Genomic DNA, 11,351 nt, shown 5'->3' on the forward strand with positions numbered 1-11,351 from the left:
CTCCTTACACAGACTGCATTTGTTTCTGAAGCACCCTGAAATTCTTTCCTTTGCAAGATGCTAAGCAAAAAGCAGTGATGGTAGTGGCTGGTAACACTGTAGGCAGCAGCCCTGCATTAAATGAGGTGGCAGATTACATGGACTACTCAATCTTTTCCCTATCTGATTTCTATGAGTCAATGATTGTATTGTTCACCCCCTTCTGCACCAAAGGAGTCATCAAGTGACTGTTACTCAAGTGTAGCTGAAAGGGCAGAAGCGGGGCTTGTCTTGAAATGAATGCTGTTTCTGTGCAGGTTAGCTATGCAGAAATTATTGGGAAGTGGAGAAGTTGCTGGGCTATCCCTTCATAAAGACCTAACTCTTCATCAGCCTGTCTTGTGGTGTAGAGAGGCAGAAGTCACTTGAAACTCAGTCATCTCACATGACAAAGCACCATGAGCTCCATCAAACAAGTGCTGCACAATAATGGGTTCTTTTAGACCTTTGCTTACATGAGAAAAGTAGAAAGCGTCCTCTTCTCTCACCAGGAAAAGACTCTTAAGAATGCCAACATTGAACTGGTTAGTTTTCTCTCCCTCTTTGCTGAAAATGTTCCTGTCCTCTATGATGTGAAGGGAGGTAGCACAGAAATTAGCATCAGATGCAGCTAATAGAAAATAAAAAATAGCTGCATCAATTAGTGAGCTACACTAAGGCACAGACTGCCACAATATTCTAATAACCCAAGCTAAGATATACCATTTTAAAGACAAAATATCAATGGGACCAGGACAAACCATTGCTTTACAAACCATTGCTTTCTCAAAAGCAAGCCATTCTCCTAAGGACTATATACCAAAAGGAGGTGCTCCAGATCACCAGTCAGCAGCTAGTGTGGACGTAGATACAGCTTTGTTCCTGAGGAAGACTTTCTTCTTGCTGTGTCCCTTCCTACTGCAGAGATCTGAAGACAGCACTCGTATGAATGTCACTGTATACAAATGTTGCAGATAACCAAAGCAGAAATCTAACTGCTTTTGCAATCAATAAGCTTGGAGGATCAATGAAATCTTCAATGAATCAATACTTCACCACTTTGTAGGGAAAGCTGTAGCTTATTGATCCAAAGTCAATGGACTCAGTGTCCTTCCACTGCCTTTCTTCCCTCTGTCTGCAGTGGGCTCTGAAGGACACACATGACCCAGCTGTCAGGCTGAGAGATGCAAGACTCAACAAGGTAAAAATGTCTCATCTCATGACAAAAATCAGTGCCCCAGCTGAAGTGGCTGTCCCAAGTAGTGCCAAGGACTAGTATTATTTTGTTGTTCTAGTCCTTGAAGGTCAGATTAATTCCTTTCAGTTCAGTTTGACCTGAACTAGTTACCTAACAGCACCAAGTGCCCTCTCCACCTGGCACAGCTGAACAGATGGGCACTAAAGCATTCGAGAACCTCTTCAGAGCAGAACTAGCAGCAGAAGCCAGGCTCACCAGGGAATGAATGCAGTGGGACAGCTTGTCAGCTAGAAACCCTGAATTTTGATAAACACAGAGAACTAGATTTTCAAACACTGCAGAAAGCCAGGCATACATGATGGATCCAGGAGCTCTTCTGAGTTCTTAAGGATGGCAGGACATCCCAGCAATGCCTCAGTGGATAGGGCTCAGAGATGCACTAATCTCCATCTCGCTCCCTCACTGAGTGAGTTTCTATTAGGAATCAATCTTGGGTGACTGGGAAAGAAAAAAATTATGGCAGACTCTGGAAGGCTGAAATCTCCAGCCTTCCGGTAATTCACACTTATCCATATGTAAATTCAGTGGGAATGCTCTCAGCACATTTTCCTCATTAGAATTCCACAATAGTTCAGGGAAATGATTGTTTTAATAAGGAAACAAATGTAGCCACAGTACTGAATAAGTCTGTAAAGAGAGACATCTTCAACTTTGGTGTTTAATTTGCACATCAGTACAAATCTACGGGGCAGCTCAAAGCCCGAACTATTACCAACACATCTTAAAATATGAAAAAGGCAAGACTAGTTACTGATCAAGGAACAAAAATCTGAGTACAAAAGAGAAGACTGTTACTGAGCTGAACACTCCCAAGTTGAGTCTGGCTCCCTTCACAGCAAGTGCAGAGGACACTTCTGAATTTGCAATGGGATGGCCATGTCCTCCTCATGCAGTCTGGCACATACACCCACTGCACTTGAGGGCCAGAGAGGGAGGGGAGAAGTCAGAATCGTCTTAGACCACTTATGAGATTCATGTCTCAGAGATACAGCTGCTACTTGCTGCTGTGTGTACAAGCCACTACAAAAAAAACCCCAAGGCATTTGCCCTTTACTGCAAAGGGGCTATCATAGGTGAAGCATGTGACTTAAAGTGTGTGATGGGATGCACTAGAAAAGCAGAATATAGAGAATGCAAAACTGCCTGAATAACATATGTTCCTGGTGCAAAATACGTAGGATGCAATTTACTTCACATATTAACAATATCTGTTCTGTGAGATAATCTGATGCACCCTAAAATTCCAACTGAATCTTAGAAACTATGTAGACTATTATAGATTTGATTTTTACCCACATATGCATCATGTACAGTCACAGTTAACAATCCTCCCTTGCCTCAAGCACCAGAGAGGTTCCCAAGTTAGAAATGGTCCATGTAGGTTCCCTCAAATATGAACTGTAGAGAAGGAAGTTCTCACCTCAAATCACATTCTGGAAGGTTCTCTTACTGTCTCTATTCAGAGCTCAAAGAATATGTTAGGATATGTGCTACAACAGTTAGTAAGACTACTGCAAATTAATACTAAGTTATGTAGACACAGTTGGCTGGGGCCTTTCCTAGATAATGGCTATTTTGGTCTGAGTAAGAAAAAACTTCAATGAGAAACACCAGCCAACCCCATGGATTATTCTTCTGGAGCAAAAAGAGCATCCTCCATATTATTAGAGTACTTTTCTGCTAGGAAAGTTGATCTAGGAGAAACGCAAAGCACCTGAAATAAAAATTCTAGGTGATTTTTTTTCCTTCTCTGGTTGGAACCTACTTAGTCAAAAAGCAAACAAAGTCATACTCACAGCTGCTATGCCATACTTCAAGCCAATAAAAATAAAGATGCCAGTTTGCACAGCCTGTAGCAGATGATCTACAAGCTAAGGACATCCTAGCAGGAGAACCCCAGCGCTCCACATTCCCTGTGAATGCAGATGTCATAACTCCACCTCATCCTTCTGGGTGTGCAAGCAGTGACCTCAGTACAAGCTCCCTGAAAGCAAAGGCTTTCCACGGGGTGATGGAACTGGTTCAAATTGCACACTTTGTGCTCTATAAATAAATCCTGGGGAGTCACATTTTAAGATTTCCACAACAAGCTTTGATATAATGCTACCCTGGTTTTGATTTGGGGGTGGTGGGAGGGAGATCTATGAGCCCTCCTTCAACTTCACACACAGTATCTTGTTACAGTTGCCTATAGATTTCAAAATCAGGAGGCACCACATGAGCAAAGGGTCATTGGCATGCACTGTAGCAGAAAACAGGAAATATAATTAAACACAGAGCCATGAGGTAAGTTCTTTGGCAAGAGAAAGAGTGCCTTGGGAAGAAAGTGGCAAGGGCAAAGCACTGTCAAATGGCAAAGTAATATGGTTAAAGCAGGGAATGAAGCATGTGGGTAGAGAGGAAGAAACAAGGGTGAGAGGAGTAGAAAAGGCAGCACGAAGAGGTAAAGTGACAGTTAGAGAGAAGGCAAAGCATACAGAAGAGAAGAATGTATGTAAGGGAAAAAGCTCCTAGGAGTAGTATTGCTCTTAGGAGTAAAAGTTATGTAGTAAGGGCAGAAGCCACATCATTATGCAACAGGATACACTTTCTTGTATAGGAAGAGTTTGTTCAAGCTTCTATGAAACCTCAAAAAAATCTGTGGGAGGAAAATAGAAAATAAAAAGGGAGTAACATCATATTTCTTTTGACTTTTAAATTGCTTTTTAGGTCATATTTCACCCTTCCCTCCCAACCTCCAACTATTTTCCAGGATGGAATTTTTTTCTTCCCACTCCAGGATTTTGTGTGGGCAGAACACTGCAGATGCTGCTGAACTCAGAAACCAAGAAACTGATTCATTTTTCCCTTGAATCTTGTGCTATCATTTAGACTGGGAACAAGCAAACGTCAAAGGCTGCAAGGCAGAAACTTGCAGCCACAATTTTACACAGCCTGACCATTCGCTGTGTCCCAGAGTAACAGCAGTACCAGAGGGAGAGTAAAGTTCTGAATCTCTGCTAGATTGCTAAATGTCTAAGAATAATTATTTTTTTCTTCTGTTCCATCAGACTCATGTTCTAAAACTCCTTTCAGTTTTGACCATGTGCAGAGGATAGGTTTTCTCTAAGGTAAGCCCAACAACCATTATTCAACTTCACTGAACAAACATCCTTAGAATGAAGACAGCCTCATCAAATCAATGAGCAAAGTCCTTCAATCTCACTGACCATGTTCCACAAGTCCAAATTAATTTCTGAAAGTTTCCTCTCATTTCAGCCTCTGGGGCTGTACAAACCCACTGCTGGGTATCAATTCAGTACTCAGAAAGGATTCTCAGAACAAATCCTATGGAATCATACGACATAAAAGAAGCTGCTCCCTGGATAATTGATACTATGTTCATATTTTTTTAAATCTGAGGCCACTTTCAGTAAGAAAGTTTCCTTCCCTACTTCATCTTAGACTTTAAAACAAACCAAAGCTCTAACATTTTAAAAGGTTAGACGCATTTTTTACTCCCACCGTTTCTTAATAAAACACCATTTGTGTGGGAAAACAGCTTACTGCATACTTTAAAAACAGGCAAACCATTAATTAATCCAACATGTTGGCAGTTTTAGACAAACTTACTAGAGAAGGACAAACTATGCTGCATTTTAAGTTTTAAAAGCCTGAGTTTTACTTTGAGGGTGCTTAAGTATGCCAAGCTCTTACTGCTTTATTTGACTTAGTATATAATCTGCAATACTTAAAGTAGCAAGAAGTATAATCTGAACAGCTGCTAAACCATGGGTGGGTTATAAAACATAGTTTTAGGAAGCTCAGGAGGTTATGAGTTGCTTGTCTCACAAAACCAAAGGAAAACGCTAAAAAAGGCCCCATCTTACACCAGCCCCACCAAAGAAACACTAATTTGCCCAATACAAAAGGTTAATCTCTGAAACAGGCTGGACACAAGAGGTTCTAAAGTCGCTGCTTTTGCATCAGCAGTATTTTAACACCATGGTTAGGCAACAAATTGCTTCTCAGCACATCCAAGCTAGCTAGTTTACTGTGGAAATTTAACATGTCATTAGAATAACATCCTGTTTTGCAGCATTTCTGTGTTTCTATTTACCCCAACTCTACTTAGATTCATCTGGCATGAAACAGCTGGGCATGATTAGTTACTGGATGGAAACCAAACTGAGATTTCACAATAGGTGGCATTTTATCTCCATGGCATAGGCAGCTGGTATAAAAGACAAGTGACCCCTGGCAGAAAACAGTGTCCCTCAATATAAATCTGGTGAACTGTTTTTAAGACATTATTTCAGATCAAGCACTGGTACAGAAACAGCGGGGGATTTTGTTGTGGGCATAAGCCGGGGTTTAGGTTATTTTGAATCACTGGATTTTGACTGGGCTCCAGTTGACGAGCACATGTTGGGAGCCGACCACCCATGTGCTGACACTGCAAGCACAAACTCCACCAGAACATTCACCTGGGAGAGTGAAACACTCCCCCCATCCCAGTCCTGGACAACACGTCTCGTGTTCTCACCAAATCAGATACTCCACATTCCTACCCGATCTCACAGCTTTTACACTCTCGCGGCCAGGACTGTGGACACCGTGTTCTCTACTTTATTGCACCTCCTGATAAGCCTGCACCACAACCTACAACTTCTCTTCCGAAGCTCCCGATCGCACTCCACCTCACCTGCCTCAGGACACAAGGAAACACCGGTGCCCCACAGTGGGATCTGCGTCCCATTCCCCTGACTGGACCCAAACTTTACACGTCCCAAACTTTTCATCCCCGGAGCACCGGGGCGCGCCGCTATGGATCTGCCAGCAGCACATCCATCCTTTGCCATGGCAGCACGGAGAGGAGCTCCACGGCCCCACGACGGGCACCCACAGCCCATCCCGCTCCCTGTCAGGAGGTGCGAGGACACCTCCCCGCAGCAGTTCCCGCAGTTCCCGAGGATGCGGGACGGCGGAGCGGGCTGGGGAAGGAGCTCCATCCGTCTGCCCCCTCAGCACAGCCCCGGCTCACCTGCGTGGGGCATGGTGATGGTCTCGTTGGCGTTGCTGGAGCCCACGTTATAGATGACGACGGCGGAGGCGTTCTGGGCGGCGGCGTGGCGGATCTTGTCCTTGTAGGTGCAGTTTCCCCGCGGGATCAGGGCCACCCAGCTCTTGCCGGGCTCCGGGGCGTTGAAGCGGGTGCCGGGGTCGCAGGCGTACACGTCGGCGGGCGAGGCGGACACGGCCACCTGCCCGCGGGCGTCCTGCTTGGGCGACTGCTCTCCGTAGCGCCCGCACTCGCTCTTCTCGCTGCGGAGCTCGGCGCCGCCGCCCGCCGGGTCGGCGTAGGTGATGTTGACGAAGGCCGTGTACCACTCCTCCTTCTCGGCCACGGTGAAGTCCAGGCACAGCAGATGCACGAAACAAAAGGACAGCAGCCATGTTGAGAGCGCCAGGCTGCGGCACGCTTGGATCACAGACATTGCCATCTTCATCTGCCGGCCCCCCTCCCTGCCGGCGGTCGGTGTGTGCGTGCGCGCCCCGGGCCGCGCTCCGAGCGGGGCGGCGCTGCTCCTGCTCCTGCTCCCGCTCCTGCTCCCGCCGCCGTGCGGGACCTGCCAGCCAGCCACAGAGCGGGGGAGGGGGCCCTCCCCTCCGCAGCCCTGCCTAATTCATCTCGGGGCCGTTTGATTTCCTCGCGCTGGCCCCGTCTCCGCCTTCCCCTCTCCCTCCTCCCCTCCCGGGCCCTGCCCGCACAGCTGCCTCCCCCGCTCTGCTGCTGCTGCTGCTGCCGGCGCGGCCGGGGAACAGCGCGCAGGGGGCGGCGCGGAGCGGAGCAGAGCAGAGCGGCGCGGGGGGAGCTCCAGGCGCGCACACGGCGGCGCAGTGCCCGCTGCCGGCTCGGGATCGGGCTCGGGCTCGGCCCCACGGACGCGCCGCCGGCCCAGGGGGTTCCCGGTGGAGGGGCCGCCGGCCGAGGGAGCTCCTGGTGGAGAGGTCCCTGGCAGAGGGGCTCCTGGCAGAGGGGCTCCCTGGCAGAGGATGTTCCTGGCCAAGGGTTTCCTGGCCCAGGGGCTCCCGGCGGCGCGGCGGCGCCACCTGGCGGCAATGCGGGGGCGGTGCCGGTGCCGGTGCCGCCCGTGGGGGATCCCGCATCTCCCGGGAGCGCCGCCCGGCACCTCCGAGCGCCCGCTCCAGCTTCAGTTTTGCTCTGGTTTTCCCGCTTTTCCTGACTGCTGCAGGAGATGCTAGGAAATTTGTAAATGACAGTGTTACGGTGTAACGGTGGCGCGCAGCTCAGAGGAGTGGTCGCTTGTTTTTCAATACACACCAAATGTGTTTCCGGCTCTACTTTCCAGAATGGGAAGGGAAGCCGCGTTTACTAAAATCAGGTGTGACTGACAGGAGCACAGAAAGCCTCAAAGAATGATGCAGCTGCTCTCTAGAGGCAGTTAAACGATGTGTTTCATTTTGGTTCAGTGAAAGCCCAGACCTGGGGATTCTTAGTGTACCAAACACCCCAAAAGAATTTTGGCCATGACTGCCACCTTTCAAAAGGATCAAAACACAGCTGAACTCTATGCACATACTAGTGCAAATGATGGCCAAAATTCCACTTTCCTATCACTGTGTTCAGTAACAAAAGAATACATTACAAGATTTACCGGTAGTGCCCATTGTAGCCCCTGTCAGCAAAATCTGCTGCTGGAAATACCATTCACGTTCATTCAATGACTGCCTGAGTATCTCACTCGTGTCAATATTTACCTCTTTCCAGAATGTATTCATAGCTGCCCATGACCCAAGCAAATAAGCCTTAACCACGTTTTACACACACACATGCTGCTTCAAAAAAGTTTATTCCCTGAAGCTGAAAAAAAGTGCTTTTGGGAGAAAAATGTGAATGGGGAATAAACCAGAGAAGTTTGCAGGGAAATATGGTGATTTACTGCCATTAAGAAAGAGGAAAACTTTCCTTGAAAAAGCAAAGTCAGCAAATGAGAAGAAAAAATTACCATGTAGAACTAACATTGAAATGCAAAAGTAGATGGCCATCAACATTAATTAAAAAGTGTTGAGATTTCATCAGGGAAGCAACAGCCCTAAGGGGAAAATCCATGCCTGGAACGGCTATGGGCAATAAAGCATTTGTATGTTTATAAGTAAGGGGTATTATTAGAAGGCTAAAAAATGTATCTATTATTAATAAATAATTCAGGCTTGTATTTGGAAAGAAAGGGAGGACATGTTTGCTAGATTATAGACTGAAAAGAAAAGAAGCATCTCCTAGGAACATATGAAAAATGGCACACATGCACCAATAAATACCAAAAGAATGGACAAGAGGAGAGAGTAACTTTCTGACACTACTTCAAGTGAATATTATCATAACAGGAAAATCTTGAAAGATTTAGTGTTCAGTTTCCTGGTAAGGTCCAGAAAAACTAATTATGTTTTTATATAACCAGTTCGCTTCTGGCTGATTAGGCTGACATTAACCAACTCGAAGAAAAACAAGAGAGAAACAAATCCCATGTATGGACAAAGTGTTTTTATGGGAAGTGGCCTGCCAAGCAAATATGATTCATGTTTTTGTGAGGAAGTTATCAGTGTGGTTAGTTACACAGCCACGTCCATAACAGGTTTTTGACAAGTGTGCTATTCAATGATACATGACATTCTCATTACACTGTAACCTATTAGAGACCAGATAAGATGAACTTCGTTGAAACAGAATGTGCTTTAATAGAGCTTAATGTAAAAACACATCTCCAGGTGACAAAGTGCCAGCCACTCTGGAGCAGTGTGTGGTTTACTCTGCACACAGGGACAGGTGTGGGGATCAGAGTGGGAAAGAATTGTCCTATATTCCTAGGGAAAAGGGGCCTAAAAAGGATACAGCTATCCCTGGATGTTTCAGAGGAGTGACAAGTAAGAAACAGTAGATTATTTTTTCTCTGCCTGAAACACCAGTGAGACAAATGTTAAAAGATGTCCAATTTTGGTATCTGCATTAAAGAAAAAGAAAAAAAAATAAATAAATAATAATAAAAAAAAATATATATATATAGAGAGAGAGAGAGAGATATTGAGAAAATAATTTGAAGTCGTTCCTCTCCAGGGAGAACCTTCAGGTGCCCAATCTATTCAGCTTTTCAAGAAAAGAGGTGATGTGATTACATTGTGTAAGTACCATCCCAGGGATATAAGAGCAGGTACTAAAAGACCTTTTAAGCTAGAGGATAAAACATAACAGGAACCAAAGTTTAAACTAGACAATGAAGCTCAGAGCAAAAGTAGTTGATTAAACAGTACTTGTCTGCTGGAGAAAATTCAGAAGTGAGACAATCCTGGGAAGTGAAGGACAATCTCCTCTTATATTCAAATTAAACATTTTGAATTAAAGTTGAACTACAATTAACTAGGTCAATGCTTTGACCTAAATTCACCCAGTGTGGTGTCACAGTTGATGGTGGTTCTTCCTGTGTTGTTTCTGTTGACAGAAATATCTTCCCCAGAGCTCTGTTCTGGTCCTGGCACAAGAACACCATGTTTTCAAGAACAGCTGTAAATGTTTCTTCTCAGGCCAGCAAGACATTTGCCACCACCCTACCCTACCCTACCCTACCCTACCCTACCCTACCCTACCCTACCCTACCCTACCCTACCCTACCCATGTTCTCTCCTTCAAAAAACCCCAAACCTATAGAAGCATACAAGGCATTGTCATAAACCTCATTGCCCGAATTAAAGTGAAAAGCACAATCTCTACTTTTATATGCTACTGAAAACAGTTTTTCAGTATCAGTAGCATTGGGATGAGGGGTGTATCTCTGGATTTTGAATGCTATGTATAGCATTCACTTTAACAACATATTACAAATTCTCCTCCCCATTCTCCATGTTTCTGAACTGACAAGAATAATTCCATCTGAACTATACCTTGCAGAAAGCTACAAGACTATCATATTCAAACTTGAGTGTGTGAAATAAGGTTAATAAGTAGAAGAGAAGTAGCACGTGGGGAACTCCAGCTCCAGATTCTTGATATCAAAACTCAGAAGCTGGATTTAGGCAACAGCTGCTAATGAGCAAAGGACACATTGAAATTCACTACATGAATTCCTCTGGCACATGCCACAACTCTTTGCCCTTTCATGAGGTAAAATTTGTTACTCTTTTTTGTTTAAAAGGTAATTGCTATGCTTGCATTGTGCTGGATTGTGTGTCTGTACCAAAACCCAAATGATCTCAAAGGAAATAGCAGAAGTTTCTTCAGTAAAAGGTGAGGAATCTTCACCAGGTTACTGAAGCCCTTTGTTACAGGATCCCATAGTGTTTTGTGGACTTCTGTCTGAACTTCTTGACACACTCATTGCCAAGAGGTAAAATGGCAAAAGGTTGAAAAATTAGACTTTACAATACTAGGCTGCCTAGATTCTGCTGAAGTGAGGATTTACCTGGAATTTAGGAACCTTTATCCAGAAGAATACTGAAGGTGGCATTGCAGGATATTGAAAAAGCCTCTATTAGATGCACTGGCTCCCTTTATCACTAGAGGGAAGATCATTCAGGAAGCAATACAGAGTGTGCAAACTTGATGTTTTATTATATGTAGGACCTAGATAGCCCCAAAGGTCAGTCACTCTGTGTTGAACTGGGCACAGGCAAAAGCAAACTTAGGGAAAATACACACCACAGGTAGGTGTGAAGTCCCTCCTCTCTCTCCTCTCAGGAGATTCTGGTCAGTTCCCTCTGCCTTGGGTGTGACTGTCCCCATGGGGTTAGGGGACAGTCATGTGTGACCAGGAGACACTTGGGGTTAGTGCTAACTTCAGTGCAGCCTGAAGGTTTCTTGATGCTGATGGACAGCAGGAAAGCTGACTGAAATATGATCTCTCTGCGGGAGCTCAGGAAAAGAAGTTCTTTTGCCTTCCTTGGCTATTAAACTGAAATTGATCCTTTTCTACAGCTGGAGAAGAGCAGAAGAGATATTAACACTGGGAGACCATGCAAAGGATAAAGCAATACCATCCCCTCACCCATTTGCTGTCAATACTGTGCTTTGAGTTACAAACCC

The 11,351-nt window shown here is 45.2% G+C and overlaps 1 protein-coding gene across 1 annotated transcript in view; it reads right to left on the minus strand.

Annotated features, from left to right (window-relative positions):
- RNF150 (ring finger protein 150) overlaps positions 1–6,765 on the minus strand; it is a gene marked incomplete at its 5' end in the record, with an annotated part of 109,726 nt that extends 102,961 nt beyond the window's left edge. Inside the window, one exon of the mRNA XM_083861003.1 lies at positions 6,300–6,765. Within this exon, the coding sequence (XP_083717129.1) occupies positions 6,300–6,765 (466 nt within the window). The remainder of the gene's footprint in view (positions 1–6,299) is intronic.
- Positions 6,766–11,351: the final 4,586 nt, after the last annotated feature.

This window comes from Zosterops lateralis (assembly GCF_965231275.1).
Source record: "Zosterops lateralis genome assembly, chromosome: 5".
Taxonomy (NCBI): domain Eukaryota; kingdom Metazoa; phylum Chordata; class Aves; order Passeriformes; family Zosteropidae; genus Zosterops; species Zosterops lateralis.